This window comes from Pseudopodoces humilis, chromosome 2 (genome assembly GCF_049639895.1).
Source record: "Pseudopodoces humilis isolate 2021_Gansu_Grassland_sample_001 chromosome 2, ASM4963989v1, whole genome shotgun sequence".
Lineage (NCBI taxonomy): Eukaryota > Metazoa > Chordata > Aves > Passeriformes > Paridae > Pseudopodoces > Pseudopodoces humilis.
Genome location: NC_142201.1, coordinates 74,757,811 through 74,784,613, shown reverse-complemented (window position 1 = coordinate 74,784,613; position 26,803 = coordinate 74,757,811). Strand labels below are relative to the sequence as shown.

General features: G+C 34.2%; 1 protein-coding gene across 2 annotated transcripts in view; it reads left to right on the top strand.

Annotated features, from left to right (window-relative positions):
- DYNC2H1 (dynein cytoplasmic 2 heavy chain 1) overlaps positions 1-26,803 on the top strand; it is a 140,981-nt gene that overhangs the window by 3,001 nt on the left and 111,177 nt on the right. Inside the window, exons 2-35 of one of the 2 annotated variants that reach the window (XM_005516220.3) lie at positions 324-494; positions 1,030-1,165; positions 1,481-1,599; positions 2,151-2,295; positions 3,074-3,306; positions 3,542-3,676; positions 3,770-3,883; positions 4,065-4,176; positions 4,330-4,454; positions 5,504-5,679; positions 7,063-7,258; positions 7,845-7,940; positions 8,431-8,583; positions 8,694-8,792; positions 10,922-11,061; positions 11,155-11,383; positions 11,841-11,968; positions 13,218-13,333; positions 14,595-14,722; positions 17,386-17,535; positions 18,338-18,543; positions 19,314-19,469; positions 19,561-19,675; positions 20,220-20,390; positions 20,573-20,955; positions 21,685-21,817; positions 21,908-22,025; positions 22,177-22,289; positions 22,378-22,497; positions 22,970-23,120; positions 24,605-24,807; positions 25,279-25,461; positions 25,770-25,952; positions 26,085-26,308. In XM_005516220.3, coding sequence (XP_005516277.2) covers positions 324-494; positions 1,030-1,165; positions 1,481-1,599; positions 2,151-2,295; positions 3,074-3,306; positions 3,542-3,676; positions 3,770-3,883; positions 4,065-4,176; positions 4,330-4,454; positions 5,504-5,679; positions 7,063-7,258; positions 7,845-7,940; positions 8,431-8,583; positions 8,694-8,792; positions 10,922-11,061; positions 11,155-11,383; positions 11,841-11,968; positions 13,218-13,333; positions 14,595-14,722; positions 17,386-17,535; positions 18,338-18,543; positions 19,314-19,469; positions 19,561-19,675; positions 20,220-20,390; positions 20,573-20,955; positions 21,685-21,817; positions 21,908-22,025; positions 22,177-22,289; positions 22,378-22,497; positions 22,970-23,120; positions 24,605-24,807; positions 25,279-25,461; positions 25,770-25,952; positions 26,085-26,308 — 5,360 coding nt within the window. Of the gene's footprint in view, positions 1-323; positions 495-1,029; positions 1,166-1,480; positions 1,600-2,150; positions 2,296-3,073; positions 3,307-3,541; positions 3,677-3,769; positions 3,884-4,064; positions 4,177-4,329; positions 4,455-5,503; positions 5,680-7,062; positions 7,259-7,844; positions 7,941-8,430; positions 8,584-8,693; positions 8,793-10,921; positions 11,062-11,154; positions 11,384-11,840; positions 11,969-13,217; positions 13,334-14,594; positions 14,723-17,385; positions 17,536-18,337; positions 18,544-19,313; positions 19,470-19,560; positions 19,676-20,219; positions 20,391-20,572; positions 20,956-21,684; positions 21,818-21,907; positions 22,026-22,176; positions 22,290-22,377; positions 22,498-22,969; positions 23,121-24,604; positions 24,808-25,278; positions 25,462-25,769; positions 25,953-26,084; positions 26,309-26,803 lie in introns of those variants that run through there. The other variant, XM_088051195.1, reaches the window with a different exon arrangement.

Genomic DNA, 26,803 nt, shown 5'->3' with positions numbered 1-26,803 from the left:
AAGACAGAGTTTCTGTTTTGTCTAGAGTAATTGGTAAGTGCAGTTTTCAAAATATAGTAAGAAATGATATTTGTAGTTATTATATGCTGTAGAAGGTTTTATGTATTTGATTGGAAGTCAGGTTCCTATGGACTCAGAAATGAGTATCATAAAAATTTTAATTTTCTGTGCAAATCAAATGCTACCAGATTTTTGTCAGAACCTAGAGGGAGTAATGTGGTATTTTATTTTTTTTTTCTTGATGCAAATTGTGTATATAGTGTATGTAGTTTAGCAGTCATTAACTGCTTTCTAAACAAATACTGTTTCCTTGATTATTACAGATTGAAGCGACTGATTCAAAGAAGAATGTGTTGGTATTCTTTAAGCTGAGACCTGATGTAATTACTGAAGATAATCTTCACAGTAATATTCTTGTGTCATCTATGCTGGATTCACCAATCAACACCCTTTATCAAGCTGTACGACAAGTTTTTGCACCAGTATTACTGAAGGTGAGCAATATACTAGTTTAAATGTTCTGTAGATTTATACTGAGATATTGTAATTCAGTAGGATGTTACCTAATTCCCTAATTCTGAGCTAAATATTTTATGTTATGAAGCCAAAATATTTGAGGAGATTAAGCAATGGGTGATAGGTATAATTTCTAAGTTAAAGAAAGTACTTAACCTCCTATCAGTAAGGATGAGATGAAGATTCTGGTCATACGTATGCCTGACTGGAAATGTAGAATACGCTGGCCATTGGTGGTTAATGTGGAAAGACATCTCACACACTTTCAGAGTGCCTTTATAAATCCAACAACTGACTTCTGATTTTATGATAAAAATGTTTTTTTATAGTATTATTTTAAATTTTTAAATGAGAAGAATGAGGTGCTCTTCCTTGACTTAGGGGAACAAAAAAATGATACATTGTCCTACCATGTGGTTGATACTTGATTTGAATTTTATATTTTTTTAAAGATTAAGGGGAATAGTAATTGCTCTATAGTGTGAGTCATAATTTTTGAAATTTTCATTACAGGATGAGAAGTGGAATAAAGCTTTTGATCCCAAGCTCCAGAAACTTTTAAGTGAGCTTGAAGCTGGCTTGAGTACTGCTCTCAGAAGATCAGATCCCAGTTACACAGGAACAAAATTCAGTGAAGATGATGTCCGAGGTTCGTTTTGCAATTATGTCTTTTATAGTTAATTTTAAATTCAGAGTAAAGAATTTATTCACAAGTTGAGTGTTTAGATTTCCCAGTGGTTGCACAGTGTGAAAGATAACTGGTTGTTGTTAGTAGACTGGAATTGCTTATGATCATGCCAGAAGACCAGAGTTGACTTTTAGACTGCATCTAGTCAGGATCAGAAGATAAAGGATATTTGCATAACCATATGTAAAAATTTGCTTTAGAAAATATGTTCTGACTGAACATATTTTAGAAACAATCATTTATTTAATACATAAATATTTTCTTTTTTATTTGCAGCTATACTTACACCAACAGATGAATTTCAGTTCTGGAGAGAATGTGCTCATCATGGAAATAAGGGATGTAGTAAAGAGAGAGCTTCATATTTTAGAGACCTATTTGAGGACATTGCAAAAGTATGTTTTATTTTGTGTGATCAGTGATATATTTTTAGACTTTGTGAAAAATACTCTTCCTATGAAATATATGTCAGTATATGTATACTTTTTCCAAATATATTAATATATAGCTATTTAGTTATTTTTTCTTAGACAAAATTTTACTCTAAATGATACTTATGTAGTTTCTAGTGACAGTGGTGCATGTGAATGCCTCCCATTTAATTGGGAGTGGATTTGATGATTGAATACTAGGAGCTGCTGTAGAAATACAACTGTATGCTACAGTTTGTGAACTGGGGATTGACTTGTGAGATGAAAAGCACATTTTAATGCTGTTATGCAATGCTTTCAGCACCCACAATGCACTTTCTTAAATAGTGCTTCAGATAGCAATGAGTACTTTACATGAATAAACTTACACAAATGCTTGGTTTTTTGAGAGGATTATGACATATTCTGTTATGCAGTAAACCTAGAAAACTACACCATTTGCAAAGTTAAGGAAAGTGTAAATGTCTTCGCAATACTATTTGCAAAATAAACATATTAAGAATATTTTTTTGTAGGATTATTACAACTTGGATACTCTCTCATTATTTGAAGTTGTGGATTTGGTGGAGGCTACCAAGGATACTGTTGACAGTGTGTGGAGACAAACAGAACACGATCCTTATCCACAGTCTCGCATGCATAATCTTTTGGATGTGATAGGTAAACCTTTATGCAGTCTTTATTAAACGTACAGTTGAGAAAAGTAAAATGGTTCTTGACCAGAGACTTTCTTCCTTGTAAAAGCACCAAATAAGAGCTCACAGCATGAAGGTGCTTGCTTCTTGTAATTATGATCCATAAATATTATTTGCCTTCTGCAATGTGGTAATTCACCCAGTTGTGGTCAATGCCTTTACACATGCTTGGGAAGGTGATAGACAGAAGATGGAGCTGGATACCTTTCAGCCTGTGGGCTGGGTTTGCCATGCTTCTGCTTGACTCCTTGTCTTTCTCTCAGAGGAGAAAATTTATTTACATAAACTCCCATTAAAGGTCAGTTCAGTTTGTGTGGAGGTGAGAGCAGGATGTGCAGAGAGGTGCTTCTCTCATTCTCTTGACAGCAGCCCCGTGCTTGGGGACAGGCATAGGACAGTGAGTTTGTGTGCTCCTGCCAGATGTGTGTGAGCAAGAGTTGTGGGGAGCAGCCAGATACAGCCATTGCTGCTGAAAAAGGTGCTTGCATGTGGAATCCAGAATCCATCAGCTTCACATGTTGGACCAACTTCTGTTTACCTTGGAGATATTAGAGAGATTTATTGAATCTGAAACAAAATAATCAGTTATTCCTGCATTCGTGTGTTTCGAAATCAAGACAGTACACTGTTGGTTTTTTGTTGTTTTTTTTTTTTTTTAATGGGAATGGAATGTGCTGTAACTTTAAAGGAATTATTTTAAACAAACATAATATCTTGGGTTTTTTTATACTTTTGTCTTCTAGGTGGCTCACTAGGTAGATTTGTTCAGAGAAAATTAGCAGCTTTGAATTTGTGGGAAGATACTTTTCACAGTGTTAAAGAAAATATACAGGCTGGCATCTCAGTTTGTGAACAGTGGGTGTCAGCTTGTGAATACCTAACTGGACAACTATGGCAACATTACTCCCTACATCCATGGAAAAATGAGAAATACTTCCCTGAATTGATAGCCAAACTTGGCCAACGTCTTGATGAGGTAGAGATTTGAATGATACATATTAGTTTCATTAGACACAGAATTAAACAGCGTTGTTTAAAATTAAAAAAGGTAACTAAAGTACTTTAATAGTCTTTTCAGAGTCAGATAGTATTCCATAATCTGTGTGAGCCTTTCAAAAGTCTGTTGTAAAAAGGTGAGAGATATGTACTTGTAAACATAAATTTTATGTAAAAATACATTTGTTATAGCAAATACTTTTTTTCCCTCATAGGTGCTAACTGTTAGAACACTGCATGAAAAACTTATGTTCCTTTTGCCAGCTGGAGAACAAAATTCTTTACATCTTTCCCATGTGTTTGAACCCTTTGCTGGCCTAAATCCTGTACACTATAATCCTTACACAGAGGTATAATGCTTTTTTAAAATTTATTCACATTCTTCCTGTGTTTTTCTGCAATGTATATAGTCCTAAACTAACACATGAACTCATTATCTCTAGCCACTATGGAAAGCAGCAGTCTCTCAGTATGAAAGAATTATTGCACCAGTGGAACAAAAAATAGCAAGCAAATTGAAGAAATTGATTTCAGAAATTCAGGACAGTCCACAGCAGGTATGGGTAATTCTGTAATCTGAAAACATTCCTGGAGATCAAGTGATTTAGTTCCTAAGTAGTCAATTTAGGGGGTGGGAGTAAGTACTTAGAGCCAAAGACAGCATTACTGGGTGGTGTCAGCCTGTGTTTAATTTTTTTCATGAGAAAGTGGTAACTTTTTAAAATATTTATATTCCAGCTTCTTCAAATATTTCAGAAGCATAAGGAACTGATAAAACACCCAAATATAAGCAAAGAATTGCTTTTTGAAAGGGAAACATTGCTGGCAGCACTTCAAGATTATGTCAAAGGTATTGAATTGCATTGGTATTTTTTGTGAATGCTGGAATCCTTATTGACTTCTAGAATTATGTCAGTTTTCCTAATATGTTTATAAAACTGCAGTAATGATCTAAGGTTTTTCTATTAGATTTCTGGTCTAATGAGTCTTTTGCATGTGTTAGACTATGAGACAGACTTTGAAACACGATGCCATGGTGTTCCTGGTGATGTTTCTGGACCGCTGTCAGGCAAGAACCTTTCTGAAGTTGTCAATAATATTGTATGGGTACAGCAACTGGAGCTGAAGGTAACAGATTCTGTTACTGTTTACACAGGATTTATCATAGAATGTAAAACATGGTATTTGACATTTCTGTGGGGAATTCCACCCAGAAAAATTGTGGGCTTCCCAAGAGTGATATTATCAAGGTTCTTTATCAATGGTGCTGCTTGCTAAGTTGAATTTTACTAGCAGATGCCTCTTTAAAAACAAACAAACAAACAAAAAAGACCAAAATTCTTACAGTAGGTGTTTCTCTTTATTTTTACCCTCCAGTTTGCATTTTAAAATTGTGTTTATGATTCACAGATACCCAGATTCTGAAATCCTAATTCTCACTTGTCATTACTAACCATTGTAGTGTCTTCTTGAAATCCAAGAATAGCTTGTGCCTGCCAGGGAATTTTCAGTAGTAAATGTACAACAATTTTGTTTTCATTTATCTTATTTTTTTAAGTTTGTATTTATAGTTTAGTTGGAAATTTTGAACATTTTTTGGTCAACACTGACCAGTGGAAGCCAAAATGTTTTTTGTGAACATAAGTGCCCTCTACAATAACTATAGATATGAATGAGAATATCAGTTACTTATCCTGGAATAACTATTAGCCTGGTTCAGCTGATGTATGTCAGTTTTACGTCTGCTTTAGACTGTGCTAAATTTTTCAATTGCCCTCAAATATCCACTGATTGTATTGACTAGGGTTTTAATTTGTCGGCATGTAGATGTGAAATTCTGTTTCAAATAGTTTTGAGTGTTGTCGTGGACCTTAGAGATACAACAGAAGACTTATGGGAGATCTGTACCTTTACAGAGAGTTAATTAAAGACCAAGTGGAATATCCTGGGATATCTTAATAGGGGTAGATGCCACTGTCAGCATTGTGAGCTTATTCAAACCCAATTTGCTGTAAAGAGAATTCAAACATTTGGGAGACAGAATTCACTTTTTTTTTCCTAACCAGCTTTTGAATCCCACTTGTATGTTTTGTAATTCTGATTTTTATTGTGGTGATTTTTCTTTTCTGATTGAATACTAGGAAGTTAAGCTTCTTTTCTTTGTTATTGTGTTTAAGGTGGATGATTCTATCAAGTTGGCAGAGGCTCTTCTGTCTGACTTACCCAGATTTCAAACTTTTCATCAAAGTTCAAGTTGTTTTCTGGAACAGTTAAAAGTGTATGAGCAAGAACAATTTGATGATTGGTCTAGGAATATCCAGTCAGAATTATCAAATCCCAAGTCAGGACTTTGGTAAATACACTCTTGTTTAAATAATGTTTATTAAATAATGAAATCTGTGGCGTGGTGTAATTCATTAGAATCTGACAAAGGAGGTAAAAAAAATTACAGGACTGAGAATGAATGGAGAGACAAAATAGAACAATTTATTATACTTTCATCATCCTGCCAGTCTTGCTTGGTAAAGTGAAGTATACAAGACAATATTACTAATTACTAATTAATAGGTAATCGTGCAGATTAATAACTAATCTTGAAGTTTCTGTTAGCACCTGGAATGAAAGACATATTTGGTTTGCTTATTGTTTTTACTTGTTACCCACTGTAATCCTTACAGTGCTAATGTATAGAAGCTAGATGACAGTATAGCAGTGATACACAGATGACACACGTAGAGTTACAAATAAATTGTTATTCACAAGAAATTCTGCAGTCTACATAAGGGAGATGAAAGAAGGATAAGTATATCAATTTAAACTTAATGATTTTTTTTTTCCCAAAATAATAAAATTTCTGTAGGGATACTAAAATACATTTAACAATTTTTGTTTTTGTTGAATGGCCACATAGCTTCTGTCTTCAACTCTGAGTGTTGGAAAATTCCTCTGAAAAGAACTTGTCTGCAGTTACAGAGGATACAGGAGTTGATACTTAAGTGAAAATTTTAATTTAAATGAAAATACTCAAACATATAAGAGCCATCTAATTTTTTAGTACCATACCATTTTGTTATTGTGTGATTTTAAAAGATGTGAAGTGGTTAATTAAAATAACAAGAAAAGAAGTAGCTCCTAACAAAGGGAAATGTAATGGATATAGGAACTAGAAAAGAGATGAGGAAAAAAAAAGAAAAAAATGAGTAAGGCTAAAGTGTTTATGAAAGGATGATGATAGAAACATTGCTGAAGTAGAAAAAACAATGGAGTAAAGTCTGAAGATAGGCTGATGTTCTTATTAGCATCTGGCTGAATATACCAAAATGCTCCATTGATGCAAGGTCTGGATCTTAGATTGATTCCCTCATTATTTTCTCCCCCTTTTGCAGTGCTGGAGACTGGGGTGGGTAAGGTGCCTGCTTGAGAGACTGATGGATAAATACAGTGTAATTTAGATACTGTCTTGCTGTGAGTTACATGTCAGCTGTTGTCACAAACCAGAAAAACTTTGTAAGCAGAAATAATAGGCATTGTTAATTCTGTCTTATATTCATTGGCTTTGAATTAAAGGAAAGGTTACTGGAATAATTTCTGAGTAAATGAAAATGTTAGTAAGCGTAGAAAAACAAAATAGAATGACATCAAGCTGTTTAGAATAGTTTGTTATGTTATGGTAAAAAGCACCTAAGAAGGGATAAATGTCAAATTATATTCAGTAATATGATTGATTTTGGTTCAGTATCCAAGCTAATAGCCCTGTGATGGAGTTGGATCCTGTTTCTGGAACATTAAACATACTTTACTCAGATCGTTTGGTGACTCTGCTAAGAGAAGTACGTCAGCTATCAGCACTTGGGTTTGCTATACCAGCTAAAATACAGCATATTGCAAACACTGCACAAAAGTTCTGCAAGCAGGCAGTCATCCTCAAGCAGGTATAAGATTATGCCATAATCACTTCCTGTTCTGTCTTCTCAGGTTGAACTTTTCTACAGTCCTGTCTTTTCTGTCTGTGTGGTTTTCTCATTGTGCTTGTCTGTATGAAAGTGACTTCTTTCTTGAACAAATTAGCTAAGTCCATAAAAGAAAACAAAAGCAAAGAGATGCTTTACAATTTCAGAATGTGTTTTCTTTTGAAATATAGTATTAAAGCCATATGAAGTTACTGTATGAACATACAAAAATAAGTAGTTAGTTGATTACCTGGTTTTAGTCTCATTCTTTTAGTATCATGACTAAAAGGAATTGTCATAAAATGTAGCAATTTGTCCTCACCATTGGTAGTTTTCAACTGAAAATACATTAGTAAGTATTTTAATGGAAGTATGTGTGGGGTTTTTGGGGGTGGGTGGTATATTTTTCTGGTTGCACTCAATGCCACATATGTATCTGTTTGGCTTATATTTCAATTCAATTGCACATGAGGTGTCATTGATATCTGAGATACCCCTACAGCTAGGGCAAAGATGACATAAAACTTTTTACATTTTCTTTTAAATTTAAGCTCTCCTTTTTTTACAGGTGGCACATTTCTATAATTCTATTGATCAACAAATGATTGGGAGTCAAAAGCCAATGATGTTACAATCTGCTCTAGCATTTGAACAGATAATTAAGGTGAAGGAATTCCCCTCTCTTTGTCTTTTTAATTTCAGTGGTATCTGTTCCTATTCTGTGCTGCTTTTTCTACATTTATTGCATTGCAATTGAAAAAAAATATTTCTTGATAAACAGGTGAAGTTGATTAGAAATTATTAATGTCACATTTTTGGTTTTGATCTGTGCAGAACAAAGACCAAGAGAGGTGTTTAAGGTGCCCTCTCATCTTCAGATGTCTGCTTATGTTAGTGGAGCAGCAGTCTCAGCATCAGTTATCGATTTCAAACTCTGTTAGGAGTTTGTCATTAATCCTTCTCCAGTGCACTGATGTAGATATAATGCTGTGCCCCTACATGTCTGTGATTATTTTGTCTCTAGTGCAGCTAGGGAAAGGGCAATCTTCCATTTTCTTTGCTAGGAATAAAACCATCTTATATTATCACTTCTGTATGCTAGCTGGTAGACTGTTTTTGTCATTAAATGTTGAAAAGTTCATGTATTTTTACAGCATCCAAAATCTGGTCCCGGAGGAAAAGCTCAAATAACATGGGATAATCCCAGAGAACTGGAGGCTTATATCCAAAAACTCCGAGCTGCTGCTGAACGGCTTTCCACTGAAAATAGAAAACTAAGGAAGTGGCACACAAACTTCATTCAAAAGGTATGTTTTCCAGAAGAAGTTGAAGTCATGCCTGTTATAGCATACCTTAACCTTTTTTTCATGTACACGATGATGAGTATGTTTATTATTCCTTAAAATTCTTTTAACAGGTCATATGCCTTATGAATATTGATCTACTTCGGCAGCAGCAGCGTTGGAAAGAGGGACTTCAGGAACTCAGAACTGGTTTTGCCAGCCTCGAGTCACAGGCAGGGTTTGATTTTCCTACTGCAAACTGTGAACATTTGACTTTTCAACAGTAATCAAGATTTAAGACTCAAACATAGCATGACTGAATTAATTTTGATTAAGGAGTTACTAGTGGTCTTAGGATAACATCTGTATTCAAGTTAATGCCAGATGTGAAATAAAATCACAGATAAGGAGGATGGAGATAATTTTTTTATGTCATACTAGCAATGGGAGAAGAACTTTTGGTCAATGACAGGTGTTAGATGAGGAAATGGGAAGACCTTGGGTAATGTAGATTAGTTGTGTCTGAGCCATTACTGCAAGGTAAAATGAAGAAATTGGTACAGGTAATGAGTGATCCACACACAGAATAAAACAAGTGTATAAAATTTGGAATTAAATGCATTTCTGCCTGAAATAATGAGAAAAACATACTTTTGTTTGTTCACTTATCAACTGACAACTTTTAGAATAGAATCATAGAATCGTTAAGGTTGGAAAAGACCCTTAATATCACTAAGATGATAACGAATTTGATTAAAAATATCATATTATCAAAGTAAGCTATTTAAAGTTATTCAAGTCAGTTTAGTTTTTACTATAGCCTTCAGCAATCAAAGGACTATAGTCTAAGATATGTTGTTCTTATTCTTTATAATGCAAATGCAGATTACTTTTGTTGGTGTTTACCAGTCAAATAAACACAGTGTCTTTACAGTATTTTACTTCTAATTTTGTCTTCATTCTCTCAAAATTAATCTCTCTTGATTTGTTTTCAAGTTTAATTTGCAGATTTTTATCTTTAACTCAGTATATTTTATGAAAATAATCTGGATTTCCTTCAGGATCTGTTTGAAAATTATTTTGGTATTACACAATGCTTTTAGATGGAAGATTCGTTAAACTGTATTCAGTCACTCTTTAAAATGTTTGAGTAGAAGTGATAAAACTTAACCAAATGTTTATTTTTTTCACATTCCAAAAATTATAAGATGGTATAATCTTACTGCTGTCATCATCAATATGTTACATATTTCTTTCAAACTGCTATCATAATTGTCTTAAGGCTTAATTAAGACAATTTCAGGTTTTCTTAATCTCTAGAATCTTTCTGTTGGAAGAGCTCCTATGGGCAGCTTTGAATTTTAGGGCAGGCCTTAAATGTGCAGTTTCCTGCAGCAACCCTGGACTGCCTCCAAAGCCCTGTCTGAAAATCTCCCAGTTAAAAAAGAGAACCTTTTAAGCTGGAAAGAGTTTCTAATGTATTTTCTAGCTTCTGTTGTCCTTCTGCAAATCCCTCCATGACTGGCAAATGACCGTTTAGCTCAGTTGGTCAGGGTGCTAATAATCCCTGGGTAATAGGTTTGATCCCTGTGTGGACCATTCATTAAAGAGTTGGACTTGATGATCCTTGTGGGTCCCTTCCAGGTCAGAATATTCTGTGATTTACAGGATTTGACTGTAGGATAAGCCTTTACATGTTCTTACAGTGCAGTGTAGCAGATTTAGATGAAAAACTGAATTCTTTGAGGTAAAATTTTACATTAATCTACTAGTTAACATTGTTCTGTGGAAACAACACACAATTTTTATAAATACTATTTAAAAGGTAGCTTACATATTACAAGAAAATAGAAAGTGTGATACAGGTTTAAATCTCTTATTCAACCAGCTCTTTATGTTATTTCCAGCAGAGTCCTGTTAATTTTACAGTAACCTTGAAGAATGTTCTGGTAAACCAATGGGTGGTGAACCTCAGTGAAGTTCTTATGTTGATCTGTCACAGAGACTGTTTGATTTGTATATTTTTTTTTTTAATTTCTGTATTAATTTGAAATAAATGCAGTAAGTGTAATAACTGGTCACAAAATCAAAAACTTATATCTTGAATTAGAAGGGGCCCACAAGGACCACCAAGTCCAGCTCCCTGCTCCTCACAGGTCTAAAACTAAACAATGTGACTTAACTATGTTGTCCAGATGGTCCTTAAACTCTGACCACCTTGGTGCTGTGACCCGGTCTGTTCCAGCTGTGTGATAACTGAATTTTACTAAGATCCCAGCCTTCAGATTTTATACCGTGTGCAGTTTCATCTTATAATTATGGTCTGAAGAATAAAATAAAAATAAATATGGTTAAATTTTAGGGTTTCAAATCAAGTGATATGAAAGCTTGGAGACAACACTGGAATCATCAACTTTACAAAGCTCTGGAGCATCAGTATCAAATGGGCTTAGAAGCACTCAATGAGAATTTACCAGAGATAATTATTGATCTAACATTCAAGTAAGATTTTTTTTTTTTTTGCCTTAAAAGAAAGCATTCAGGTGCAAATTACATTAAAATATTAATTTTTCTATTATTTCTTTTACTCTTCAGGCAAGGTCGCTTGCAGTTCAGACCTCCTTTTGAAGAAGTACGAGCAAGATATTATAGAGAAATGAAGAGATTCATCTCTATTCCAAATCACTTTAGGGGAGTAAGTGAGGCAGAAGATGAGTCTATATTTACTGTTATGACCGAAAGAAATGCAAATGGATTTCTGACCGCTTTCAGTAAAGCAGAGGATTTGTTCAGAAGGCTGACAGATGTTTCTAATCAATTCAAGGTATTTTCAATAGTGGACTGACTTGTGACTTTTTTCCCTTAGGTTTGGATCATTTTGTGCTCTGGAAATTCTAGAAGTAGCTGAGCAATGGCATTTGTGCATTGTTGTCCTTTTCTTCAAGGCATATAAGCAAGAGCTTGGCAAGTCCATCCATGTTAAGCCAACCACTCAAGCACATGCCTGACTTGAAGTATACGTATAGTTCCCTTTGAAAGCTCTGTATAATAGCTGATTTTTCAGTCTTTCTGTTTTGAGTATCCTTAAATGTGTGGACATGTCAAATAATTTTTACCTCCTGATTTTTGTGCTAAGAAAATCTACAGATAATTGAAGAAGCACAAAGGTTAAAGAGAATGTAACTTGAAAATATTGTTGAAGTATTTTAATGTTATTGAGAAACAGTTTTTTAATCTGTAAAATATTTCTTTTACATGAAATAAAAAATAATGTTGGAAAGGAATGGGTTGTAATTGGCCAAGTAGATATGGAACCTTTGGTGAAGACACATCTTTCTAGCAAACAGGACTGGGAAAAAAACTTCAAAGCATTAAAAGTGAGAGGGAAAGAAGCAGAACGTCTTCCAAGGTAGACTGTAACTTTATTCTTTTGTTTGAAAAATGTATTCTATCAGATATTTTAAAGGTAATAGTAAAATAGAGATGAAGATACAGATAGAATTTCAAGTGTTTTTAAAATGTTAATGCAGTTTTTAAATGCTTAGATTGTAATTTTTCATTTTTATTTTTATATATTCTCTTTTATCTGTGCCACCTTCTCTGAAAACTTTTAATTACTTCCTCTTAATATAATGGGAGACTTCCTCAGAATTCAGGGATAATTCTGAAATATTACAAAACACAGTATTTTAACAAATCTTTTAGCTGAGTCCTATACATGTGAAATATATATGGCAGTTATGAGCAGACATAGGAAATGTTTGTCATGAAGTAATTCCTGTATTGAATCATTTGATTACCTCTTACAACTTATAGTTTAAAATATGCTAGAGTAGGCTTTCATTCTTAAATATATTCATATGAACTTACTGTACTGTATGGTTAGAGTTCTAAAGTAAAGTTGGTAGGAATCATATTTAGAACAAGGAAGAAGATGCACCATTTCATGGTGGAGAATGGACTGGTAGAACTTGCTGGCTAGTGACACTTTGAGTAGTAAAGATTTCCATGAGTTCATGGACAGACTGAGGTGAGTAGAAGAGAAGCTGGCTGATGTGCCTTGTAGCCAGAAGGAACATGTTGCTAAGAAACCCATGAGTTGAAAATACTAGAGTTGAGGGAGGATTGTTAGGAAGATATCAAGTAGGGTAGACCTTTCCTTAGTGTTCTTTTGGTATCTACTTATGGTCGCTGATATATTAGATATGGGGCCTTGAAATTACTCACTGTGACTTTTCTTCTCTTCTTTTTACTATTGAAGGCTGAGTTAGTAAATTCTCATGGAAATCAGAGATTTAAAGACATGAATATGCAAATAATGAAATAATTCTTTTGAGTATGGTAATAGCCTTTCAAAATTTTATGGCACTGGTTATATAAAATCAAGCCATTTTCTAACTATTTGAAGAAGCAGAGCATTGGACGTCAGTTCCCATAAAACTAAAAGTATATATGCATAATTGTTATAAATTTTACAATACTTTGAGTAAAATTCCCAATAAGCTATGACTTCACTTCCATTTGTAGAATTATAAGGAAAATTTTTTTATTAAACTACAAAGTTAGGGTAAACTATTGATGTGCATAGATCTAGAGATACTAACATGTAAGTATGATACTGAATATTTCCTGTCTTCTAATCTCTTTTTTTTTTAAAGCACAATCAGAATAGATTGTTTAACTGTTAATTGCAACCCTGTGAAAACTGTAATTGATGATTTCATCCAGAAGTTGTACGACGTTCTAGTTGTTTCTTTGAGAAAATCTATTCAAGGTAAATAACTTTAATGAACAGTATTTTATTTTTGTTTGTTTCTGTTGTACTTGGGTGCATTTGTGTTAATGTAAATATTCTTTTAAAGAAATATTTTAATTTCAGGCACAGTGAATTGCAGAAATCACAATGCAGAGAAAGTAATCTGTTACAGCTGTCTATTCCTCAATAATACTTTTTCATTACAGACCTAACCTAGGACCCTTTGATGTCCATTGTGTATCTTCCGTATTCTCTTGTTTGGGCCACATCTGTTACAGATGTGTAAAAGAACACACTTGAACATTGTTTTGCTCATTTCTTTTATCTGAAAATTTTATTGCTTCAGAGAGGAAAATTTATTTATTTAAGGGAGAAAAATTTCCTAGGTGTTTGAGAAGGTATCATAAAATGTCATAAAAATGCTACTAGATTTTTCTTTTACAAATTGAAATACTTCATAAAGAGTTTAAAATAATCTAGACTTACTCCATAGAGTTGCTTGTTGCTTAGATTGTCAGAACTGTTAAAACTGTGTGGAAGAATACAAAACATTTCCCTATTTTGGTTGGTTGACCTATATCTGGAACAGCAGGACAAAATGCAACAAAGCCTAGATGATGAGGAATAACAGTGTTTTGTGCTTTAATGGTAGTCACAGGAAGCATAGAATGGGGGTTGTGCAAGAAAGTGAATTATTTCTGTAGCCTGAAAGCCTGAATCTGGAAGATTTCCTGGAGCTGTACAGCTTCTTTCTCAGTATCAAAAGTGATTTACCTTGGTAGGTAAATACAATCTTATAGCTTACTCAGGCATTTTTCTGTGAGTCTTTTCAATATGTTAAGCAAGGTGTTAGTTAGTTAGTTAGCCTCTTTAAAAATCCCAAACTAAAACAAACAAGAAGAAAACCCCAAAAAACCCAAAAGCAATTTTAGCATCTATTTTTATCTATTCACCTAAAAAAAACCCCCAGAAAACCTATGCAGCCTTTGAAAGTGTATAAACAAATGCCTCACATATTTATGTTTAATGTTCAGAGAGGACTCTGATACTTAAGGTCTAAATCATGCGTTGAATGCAGTGGATCACATTTGAAGAGCTATGTGTAAACACAAATGCGCAATTTTTGTTCAGGTAGCATACAAGATTGGAGTCTGCAATTTTTAAGCAAATGCTTTGCATACTTATGACTAATGCTGTATCCTTGTGCATTTGTCTGACTTGGATGTTTAAAACTACAACTACTCTCTCCATGATAACTTTGTTTTCCATCTTTACATAGCTCACGTATGTGATGTTTCTACATTTCTTACTGATGCCATGGAAGCACTAGTGATTAGGCCCCAGACTGTAGAGGAAATAGCAGAAGACAATTTAAAATATTTAAGCCTACATGAACGAAAAGAAGGGGTAAGATACTATTTTATCCTATCCAGAACAACAGCTATTAAGCTGTAACTGCTTTCTAGAATGGAAACTTACATTTAATAATAACTAATAAAGATTATGCAGAGGTCACATAGGGTCAAGACAGTAGTCCATGTAGCACAGTAATTTGTGTCCAGCAGTGGAGTGATTTACCTAGGGGAAAATATAAAACCAGGGTAGCATATTTGCTACTCTTTATTTCTAACCTTCATCCTGAACCTTGTTGAGTTTTATGTGGTTCCTGAGCATATAGTAACACTCAGTGGATTTCTTTTCCACAGCCTTACTTCATCCTCTCCTGAGAGAAAATACACATTTGACATCCAAAATATGCTCTGTTAAAGTGTAGATTGGTTACCCATTACATGAAGGACCCCTCTTTTAATTTTTTTTTCCCAAATGGCACCTTTTAACTTCATACTATTTATGTCTTATACTGGAAGAGATATGGGCCAAACAGTTCTTATACTTCCTTTTCATGGCACATAACTGTATTCTACTTTGTTGTGTCTGGTCTCAGTGATCTCTGTTGTAGACTGAAGAGTGTTAATCTAATCTTTTCTTATGCATAAACCCGCGCACAGCTATGATCATCCTTGTTGCCTTTTGATTAGTCTATTCTTTCTATTTATATTTCATTTTTCTGTGTGACCAACACAGTTTTCTCAGTTTTAAAATTCTGAATAAACCATGGATTTACATGATGAAATACTAATATTACCTCTTATTATCTTCTTGGTCTCTGTGACTCATAACATTTGTTTTTCTTCCTACTCCTTAGATTAAGCCCAGATATTGGTTAAACTAGCTGTCATAACCCCAAGATATCAGTCTCAAGTGCAGTTTTTATCTTTGGACTCAACTTGTACATGTGAAATTTATTTTTGTCACATTTATGTCACTTCATAGTTATCTGCTTGAATTTTGCTTGTCACCAGTATCATCAGTCATTATTTCTTTTACATTCTGCAGTTCTTCACAGGTAAAGTATTTTAATGCCTGAAATAACAGTATCATAAGTAAACTTTATCATCTCACAGTTTGGTCTCCTTTTCCAATTCTTTTATAAGCACTTTGAGTAGTCCAGAACAGGTATTTAGAGAGCTTCATGGTCAATACTTTTTGACTGCAGAAGCTAGCCATTTCCTCCTAATGCTGTTTTCTGTCTTTTTCCCAGTTAATTATCTGTGCAGGGACCTTTGTTCTTATGTCAGGGCTACCAGTTTTCCTTAAATGTCTTGGATGATGGTTTGTATTAAAAGCTTTTTTGAAACTGAACTTGAATGTATGATTTAACTTTTCTTCATCTGTATCCTTACTGATGCCTTTAAAGAGCTCTGGTTCTACAAGATTGTGGAATTCTACACATAATTCCCTAATAAGAGTTGGGCTCTTCCAAGCTGGACAGTATTTATCCTTTGAAGGATTCAGTTCTGAATGAGTGCATCTGAGTTTAGATGTTAAAGTGAAGGTGTCTGCTGTGCATGTGCTGTTAGCATCCTCAGCAGAAGTCTGGTCCAGTTGCCTAAAAGAGCAGTTCTAGAGTTACTGAGATGTATTTCCAGTATCCCCACAAGGCTGGCAAACAGAACAGATAAGTTCTGGGAGTCCTTTACCTTTCTCTAGTTGAAGCTGGAGGTCATGCAAATGCAATAGGACATCTGGGATGGCCCAAAAAGTGTATTTGTGAGGAGCTGAATCAAGTCCCAGTAGTGTAGTCAGCTGCAGCCTGGAGAAATCCTTGTCAGCCTGGGGTAGGCACCATGTGGCTCATCCTCCTGAGCTGATTTCTTAGCTCCATTGAGAGCTGAATGCAATTTTTGATGCATAGGTGTCTGCTGTTTGAGGGATGCCCTGCATGCCAGGGGCTCAAGGTAGATAAGACACAGGATGTAGAGGAAACCCCAGAATTTTGTGGCTTTGGATGTAAGGCAGATGGGATAGAGTGGCGGATCTCAAATAGTGCTGGAAGCCTCTGTCGTTGAAATACTGAGATGTTGATTTCAAAGGAGTTTTAGATGTCTGCTTAACAAGTCCATATACAGGCATGATGCCATATGGTGTGAAATGCTCCTTGGGTCAGCTGTTCCAGCTGTGTCCCCTGCCAACCCCTTGTGTACCCTCAGCCTCCTCACTGGTGGGATGGGGTAAGGAGCAGAAAAGACCTTGAGTCTGTGTAAGCTCTGCCCAGCAGTGACTGAAACATCCCTGTGTTATCAACATCATTTTCATGTCAAGTCCAAAACACAATCCCATCCCAGCTACTAAGAAAAAATTTATCTAGGTCCCAGCCAATGCCAGCAAACATACACGCAGATTTACCAAATTCTGTTGCTCTGCTCCTGTTCTTCTGTTCAATTTGAGTTGATCTTTGCAATATATAAGGTGGCACTTACCTCTTTCATAGTTAACGTTCTTGTCTGTATATCTCATGTTAGGCTTAAGGTTTAGAATTTCTCTAAATTCCTCAGACACTATTTTTTAAAATATTTCAGTATTATTCTATAAGCAGTATTAAAAAAGCAGCTGTATGTAAGCTTATTATCTGTGCATATAGAATTGACGATTCATATGTATTTACTTCAGATAAACAGGATTTGCTGAATTTTTACATACACTCTTATTTTTCATCTTTCTGATTTTAGATTTTTCTCCTGTTTCAAGAGGCTGAAGATAAAAACAAACTTCTGCGAACTGTGGCTGGTGCAGGTTTGGGCAGTATCAGTAACCTAAGAGCTACATGGGATAAATTTGAATTAATGATGGAAAGCCACCAGCTTATGATTGCTGAACAGGTAGCAATAAAAGCTTAAAATTTTACCTAAAAATGTTGAAATTATTTTGAATGTATGTGGAACAATACTTTTTTCTTAGATTAAATACATAAATATTGTCAGTTCAATAATAACATGGGCATTATTGAGTTGAGGGAGAGCCATCTGAGGAAGAATATTTAGACTCTCAATCAGTAACTGTTAACTCTAAAGGAGTAACTAAGGGAAACTTATGTTGAACTGATGCTAAAATAAATGTTGTAATGTTGTAGTTCTGTCTCAAAACAATTTTCTGGTGACAGAAATGGCTTAATTTATTTAATGGCTTAATAAACGCAATGGTTAACAAAGGAAAGGAGAAATAACAGTTTAAAGATAGCATTTTTATTTCTTTGTCATGTTTTTAGTATTGAAGCTTTTTGTTTTCTTTTCACTTAACTTTGCTAACCTATGCACTGTCCTGTAATTCCAGTTCTTAGGCAAACTGCGTAACTCATTTGAAGTTCTACTGAAGATATCAATTTGCCATACAAATATAGCAATTTTTCTGTGTGCTATAAGAGGCAAGCCTAAGTAAGTAGCATAGGCTGAATAAATAGGTCTCAAGTATTACCATAATAAAAAACCAGTAGTGCCCCCTTTAAAAGAAAGATAAAATAAAGAGAATAAAGTTGAACTATTTCTTCGGATATTATACAAGCATTTTTTGAATTTGATTTTTGATCAAGTTGTTATTACCAAGTTTTGAAGTTGATGCTTTGATTTTGACCATAGTTGTAGATACAAACGACTAAGGAATGTAATTTTGTGTATTGCTTTGCAGATGGAAGTGATGAAAGGAAATGTGCTTTCACGTATCAATATATATCTTCAAGACCTGGAAAAATTTAAAGCTCGCTGGGATCAGCTAAAGCCAAGTGATGATGTCATTGAAACAGGTGATCAGGATGTACTTGAGAAAAGTGCTCAGATGATAAAGGAAAAAAAAAAAGAATTTGATGAACTTAAAACTGTGAAAGAAAAACTCATGTATGTGTTTATTTCCCTGTATATCTTACTCATTAATGTATTAATCTTTTGCAGCAACAGTATCTCAGAAAATGTTCACTAGTTTTTATCACAACAGATATTGTAAGTAATTTAATTTGTATTACATGTTTTTCATCAGCTTTTCAGGGTCCATTTGCTGATTTTACCTAACATTAATTTCTTAAGCTACATTTTCCTAGATGTTTTTTGGATAAATAAATTGAGAAGTCTCTTAATGTCTTACAAAAGGAAGTTTGTGCACTAAAGGCTTAAGTCTGGCTTTTGAAATTCTCACTAAGAGAAGGTTTGGGATATTGGTCCAAAAAGAGCCTCAATCCTCTTGTAACTTAACTGGACAGGAGCTCACCTCTCCCAGTAAGTGTCCGTGCTCATTATTGCACATCTTGAGGATGAAGAAAAAAAATAGCATATTCTTTTTACCACTAGGAAGAAACAATCAATTCAAAATTATTTTCTTTCCAGCTTTGATTTTTGAGGACACAAATTAATTCATCTTTCTCATAAATAAAAAATAAATGAAAGCTTGTGGAAAATAATTGTGAATATGGGAGAAGGCTGTTGTGTAAAAGAGCTAACACTCATATTTATTATTTCTATTCAAGAAGGAGATTATAAGGAAATTGCAGTTTGCAGCAATACTCTTCAATAAAGCCAATGACTTTTCTTGACAAAGTATGATGATTTCTGTATCATACCTTTGCTTAATCCATAAAAGTACAGTGGAATAATGCAATGACCTTTTTATGCAGTGAAGAATGCCATCATTTTAAATTGGAAGAGCCTGACTTATCATTGTCAGAAGCTGTAAGTCAAGATATTCAGAGTTGTGCAGAAGTCTGGGCACTGTATGAAGAGTTTTATCAAGGTTTTCGGGAAAAAGCCAAAGAGGACTGGATTACTTTTAGGTAACATTTAGTTGCTTGATTTTTAATGGGCATACAAGTGTGGTTGTAGCACTGTATTGTTATGACCTTTTTATGTGTAATTTTCATGCAGAAGTAAGATATACCTATTTGAAGAATTTTTGTTTAACTGGCATGACAGACTGAGGAAGATGGAAGAACAAACTGTAATGACAGTAAAGTTGCAAAAAGAAGTGGACAAATATAAAGTAAGATGCTAATTACCCTGGAAATGTTCAAGGCCAGGTTGGGTGGTGCTTTTAGCAGCCTGGTCTAGTGGAAGGTGTCCCTATCCACAGCAGTGGGGTTGGAACCAGGTGATCTCTAAGGTCATTTTCAACCCAAATAATTCTGTGATTCTATGGATTTCAAAAAGGCCCATGAAACAAAAAATGTTTTGGTATTACTGGGTAATGTACTCCATTCTATACCTCATTGTTGATTTCTTACAATAAAATCAGTTAATGTTTAACAAAATATCTTCTGATAGTGTTTTGAACATTTCACTTAATTTTGGGTAACTTTATTTCCCTACGGTAAACAGGATGGTCATTACAGCTTACATAGACACAGATTTGCAATGAGTTGTCTTCAGAATCATACTCCCAAACTTTAAATTCAGGAACTGGAAAAATTGTACCTCACTTTAAGAATTTAAATTTTTGTTTTGTTTGAAAAGCACATCACTCCATAATCAAAGACATGCAGTTTTCATAATGACTAGATGAACTTACATGTGCATTTTCTCTATAGATGATAATTCCACTCCTAAAATATGTAAGAGGAGAACATCTTTCTCCAGACCATTGGTTGGATCTCTTTCGTCTTCTGGGTCTTCCCCGAGGCACTACACTTGAGGGTTTGTTATTTGGAGATCTATTAAAAGTGACAGATGCCATTATAGAAAAAGCAATAGAACTTAAGGTATGAATAATTTTAAGTACAGGATCTATAGATTTTTTTATGGTTTATTTTATGTGGCATATATTGTTCCGTATGCATATATCTTTTATACTATAGAAGTAGAATTTGCATTGTGTTTTTGAATGGATAGTTTATTGCAAGCTCTGTAGTTTCATATGAGATCTATTCTTGCTTTTAAATAGGATTTGAATTGTCGAGCTCAAGGTGAAATCACAATCAGAGAAGCATTACGTGAGCTTGAACTGTGGGGAGCTGGAGCTGTCTTTATGTTAACAGATTATGAAGATAGCCAAGGCAAGACTATCAGGCTTATCAAAGACTGGAAGGACACAGTCAATCAAGTTGGAGATCATCGCTGTCTTCTACAGTCTCTTAAGGACTCTCCATATTACAAAGGTTTTGAAGATAAAGTGTCCATCTGGGAAAAGAAGCTAGCTGACTTGGATGAGTACCTGCAGAATTTAAACCAAATTCAGAGGAAGTGGGTCTATTTGGAACCGATATTTGGTCGTGGAGCTCTACCCAAAGAACAAGCTCGTTTTAACAGAGTTGATGAAAACTTTAGGTTAGTGTTATGGAATGCAACTTAGCTTTGTAGTATTTTTGACATGCCGTCTAGAACATTCTTCATGGTGAAAATATATAGAACAATTGGCATATGTATGGAGAAGGTCAGTGACAGGAATTCAGATATCTATGTGTGATGGCAACATACATCTGAATAAAGGTGGTAATGTTTTCATTTAATGGGGCACGTGTGAAGAAAGGAGTTGTGAAGCATCCAAGACTGTTATCAAGGCAGACAAACACAAGATTAGTCTTAGCAGCAGAAGCAGAGGTCATGTAATTATTTCTTCAAGAATCATGTTGAAGACTATCACTTTGTTCACTAAGAAAGTACACACAGAGTTTTGGGAGAAACAGGTAGTTTATTTGTTCCAAACAAGTCAAAAGATAAAAAAGGGAGTAGGTTTTAGAAATCTGGAAAGATAGGTACCATTATATGTCTTGGCTTGAGTTGAAATGACTTAAACAGAAATAAAAGTCAAGAATTGAATTTTCTTGGTTCTGGTTAGTGAAATTTCAGCAAGAAACCATTGTTCTTAAATTACATTGGAGAGATGTTGAAGGAAATTCTGGAATGTTTCATTATTAGTACTGAAACCTGAAAGTCACATATCAACTGTTTTTATTGTTTGCTTGTGTGTTAATTTTTATTTACTAAACTTTATATATGTCATATTTAAATTAAAATTATAATGGATTTATGATTTTTTTTCTTCTGTCTATTAAGATCCATTATGACAGATATTAAGAGTGACAATAGGATAACATCGCTGAATGCCCGTGCAGGAATAAAAAATGCCTTAAGTACCATACTTGACCAGCTTCAGAGATGTCAGAAATCTTTGAATGAGTTTTTGGAGGTACAGTAAACATTAATACAGTTTTTTATAGAGAAAGTCAGTAAGCTTGGGTTTAAATCAACAAAATTGATTTATTCTCCTTTTATATAGGAAAAGCGCTCAGCATTTCCAAGATTCTATTTTGTTGGAGACGATGATTTATTAGAAATTTTAGGACAATCCACGAATCCTCTGGTTATCCAGTCTCACCTTAAGAAACTTTTTGCTGGTAATGCATTAATCTTTGTTTGTGAAATTTACTTATTTAGAGATGAGCTTCTTCAAAGCCAAATAATACGTTGCAGTTCCTCTTTTTCCATGACTAAACAGTAACTAATGTTTGAGAATATATAACTTTACTGATGTTTTCTGATTAATAGGCATTAATAGTGTGAGCTTTGATGAAGAATTTAAATACATAATTGCCATGAAGTCTGTAGAAGGAGAAACTGTACCACTTAGAAATAAAGTTCTTCTATCAAATGATGTGGAGGTAAGAAAATCACATCCTAGTCTAGTTCAGACTTCTTTGAGAAATTAATTTATAATGTAATTTATAAGTTTTTTCATCTCTTTGTCAGGTGTGGCTTAACAGTTTGGCTTCAGAGATGAAGGAGACCCTGAAAAAAATGTTAATTGACTGTGTTGATGCTGGAAAAAAATCACAAGGTTCAATTGATCCATCGCTCTTTCCTTCCCAGGTAGTAGTTGATCCAGTAATGCCACTGTGTTGTCTTAGAATTACCAAATAAATTACTTTTTTTTTAGTTCTATAAAGAACTGTACGTTTAGATTTGGAAGAAAATAATTCAAATCAAATCCATTTTACTAATTTATCATATAGAGAAATTTTTAAAAATACGTTCTCTTATTAAATTCCTTTGTAAACATTTGAAATATTCAAGTCTTTTACATGGCAGTCTGACACACCACTTAATGCAAAAGACTTTCTGTATGAGATTACATTGCAAGTTTTGGCAAATTTTGTCAGGTTTTAAGATGGCTTTATTTGTTCTCAGGATCGTAGCAAATGTAGTGCTTTGTTTAAAAGCTATACAATAAAATATTTAAAATATCAGAAGTAATAAGCAATTGCAAATTATTTGAAAAAATGGTAAGTTTTTATATGTGTTCAGTATTTATAAAACATAATTTGAACTTTCTCTTCCAAAGATTCTTTCCTTGGCAGAACAAATTCTGTTCACTGAAGATGTTGAAAGTGCTATCAAAAGCCATAATCTGCAACAATTGGAATTAGAACTCACGGCTAAATTGGACCATTATACTAGCATTGGTAGTGGCATAGAAGATACTGGGAGTACAGGTATTAAAATTATAATTAATACATAATTCTTTATTATGATTGCAGTTGTAAAGTATTTTACATTCTATTTGTTTAAACAGGAAATTACATAAATCTGTCTCAATCTGAGTTCATAAAGCTGTTACATAAAGTCGCTCACCTATTACAGCCAAAATTAGAGCCTTTAATATTTCAAAGTAAACAAAAGGGTTTCTGTTTAGATTAGAAATTATCTTGGAGAATTTATCTATTTGGAGACCTGTTTTCTTAATTTTATAAAAAGTTTCTATCTTTTAGCTTTATCTACTCTTTCACAGGAGATGACCAAACAGCAGTTGAGGTACGTTATGTCAAGTCAGTATATTCTGTACTATTGTGCAGGTGATTCTTTTGTTCTATATTAGACGTACACATCTGCCTCTGATCTAATAATTCTTGTGTACCTTTGAGGCAAAATAAGCTATTTATTCTCAAGACATGATTTTTCTGAATCTTATATAGTCAGAATGGGTTAGAATTGTTATGTCTCTGAGTGCTTTTTCCTCTCTTTTTACGAGAGGTAGGGCTTTTGAGTGACTTCCTCAGATGAAAAATTCTACACTGTAGGTTAGGTGAGATGGCTTTTTTCTTAGGTATAAAAAGATGCGATATGTAGTTGATAATCTTCCACCACATTTGAATAGCTGCTTACTGCATTAAATTCTAGTTTACAATTTGTGAACTGTAAACATCTTATACATTAATTAGAAGTGGGATTCATATCACCTACCTCCAGAAGTCTTTCTTTATCTGAGCTCCCTTTCTGTGCTTTCTATAGCTGTTTGAGGAAATTCATCAGTTACAGAGGAGTGTTCATTTAATCTATTGTATAACGCATTACATCAATGTTTTAGTTTGTAAAATAGGTGGGATTTTGAAGTGACTTGTGATTATTCTTACTTTGCTTTAATTCCCATCATGGAATGGTACAGAAACACACAAACTGGATTTCTTTCAAGGAAACTAAATCGAACTATATGCTTTAAGAGTACACTTAAGGCACCCAATCTGTTAATGAACTTTCACTCCACATCACCATAATTATTCTGAGTAACATCTCCAGTGTGCATGTAGTATGGTTTTCAGATGCTCAACAGATCATTCAGCAGGTTGGGCCACATTGATTGCTGAAGTGGACATGGCTATTAACACTCTTGGCATAAATTGCTTTGCAGAAAAGCCTCTCACTCTCCTTTTTCCTCTCTCTCTCTCTCTCTCCCTCTGTCTCAGTACCCCTCCCTTCTCCCCCTATGTAGAGGCAGACAAATTCAATTCAAAATGACAAAGTTACATGAGTTATATTGTTTGTGTCAGGATCTTATTTTATGCTGCTTGCTTTAGAAAATAAAAACCTTTATATAATTCAAACGAGGTGTAAATAAAATCTGCAGATAATAGAAAGCAGCACAATGAACTTTTGAATGGGTAACGTGTCTTCCTTGCTACACTGGTGTGATTATTTGCAGAATCTGGAATCCTCGAGCTCAAGCTTAAAGCTCTGATTCTTGATATCATTCATAATATTGATGTGGTGAAACAGCTGAATCAAGCTGAGGTTCACAATGTTGAAGACTGGGCTTGGAAGAAGCAGCTGAGATTTTATATGAATGACCAGAAATGTTATGTTCAGATGGTAGATGCTGAACTCCAATATACTTATGAATATCAGGTGTGGTATTTTTATATAGTGGCTCTTATATATATGAGTCAAACACTTTCTCATTTCATACATGCTGCTTATTGTCTCTAACTGTTGTCATTTTTTCTCAATTTTGTTATGTCCATAACATGCTGTTTCATAGATTATGTTAAAAGATAGGGTAATAATTTGCATTCCTGATGCTGATGGGGTAAATATAAGATGTATTAAAGTAGCTGCATTATCATAGACATATTTTTGAATATACTTGCTTTTATATATCTGAGTGCAGTTTCATCTGTAATTGTGAAAAAATTTGAACAGTACATTGGCATTTGATATAAAGCCAGGACAGCTTTGCAAACATTCATATTCTTAATGAAACAGAAATTTTGGCTGTTGTATTATATTATCAAATAATTACATAGGAATAAAAATAATGAAAATAAATTGCCTGCATTTTGTGTCTGCCAATCAATACAATTTGTTTTTCTTCTGCAGGGGATTTCCCCAAAACTTGTTTATACACCTTTGACAGATAAGTGTTACTTAACTCTTACTCAGGCCATGAAGATGGGCCTTGGAGGAAATCCTTATGGTCCAGCTGGAACTGGGAAGACAGAATCAGTAAAGGCCTTGGGTGGGATTCTTGGAAGACAAGTATTAGTCTTTAATTGTGATGAGGTGAATATGGTTTTGTTTCATTTAGGAAATGGATATCTATACCCATACTTCATAAAGCAATATTGTATTCCAGAAATAATGTAAAAATTAGAATATTAAGTTTTATTATATAAATTATTATTATTATTATTAGTAGAAGTAGTAGTGGTAGTTGTATTGAAATTGTTATGGAAATTACTTGGATAATTTGTCAGTTGCCATTAGAAATTCGTGGATATTTTCAAGGTCCTGCTTTTTAGTGGATGGGAAGACATTCTTTTATATTTTCTTGTTATTTGAATTTTGACAACATTCTTTTCAATTTCAAGGGCATTGATGTGAAGTCAATGGGACGCATATTTGTGGGCTTAGTGAAGTGTGGTGCCTGGGGCTGTTTTGATGAATTCAATAGACTTGAGGAAGCTGTATTGTCTGCAGTATCCATGCAGGTTCAGACAATTCAACATGCATTGAAGAAACACAGTCCTGTATGTGAGATGCTTGGCAAAAAGGTACAGCAAAACTTAATAATCTTCTTCACATTGATCACACTTAACTGATTACTGTAACTAAACACAGTCCACCCAGCATTTCTCAATACTGTTTCATCTGACGATACCATTACAGTGTACTTCTCCTGCTAGGTTGAAATGGATCCCAATTCTGGAATTTTTATCACTCTGAATCCTGCTGGAAAAGGTTATGGAGGAAGACAAAAATTGCCTGATAACCTCAAGCAGCTTTTCAGGCCAGTTGCTATGACTCATCCGGACAATGAACTCATTGCAGAAGTTATTTTGTATTCAGAAGGCTTTAAGGATGCTAAAATACTGGGTAGAAAATTAGTGGCTATTTTTAATCTAGCAAGGTAAGCTTTCACCACCTCACCTCTCCCCTCCTTAGTAAAATTACATTTCTAATTCTCTTCCCTTGTAGCTCTTAAATCTGAATGGTTTACTATGCAAATCTCTGTACAGATACTTTTAATTTTTAAAGTTAAAATGCTGCAATATATTGGGAGATGAAGATGTGAAAATATCTTGAATTCTGTTACAGTCTCAAGGGAGCAAATTGCTGCTCCTCTAGTATCTCACTAAATATAAATGTGAGCATATGAATGCTTACAAGCATTGTGTTGTATTGAACGCTTAAAATTGTTGAAATGCAAGTGACTATTTGGTTAAAACTGTATGCATTAGAGAGTACAGAGATCTAAAGTTATAGTGAATGCTGTTGGGGTCAATAATAGATACGTGTTGGATATAACCCCTCTGAAAATTCCAGAGTGCCATTGCTGTATTTCTGAAATGCATTTCAGAAACTACAAACACATGCCAGTTTCTTTTTTGACTAAACCTGTACT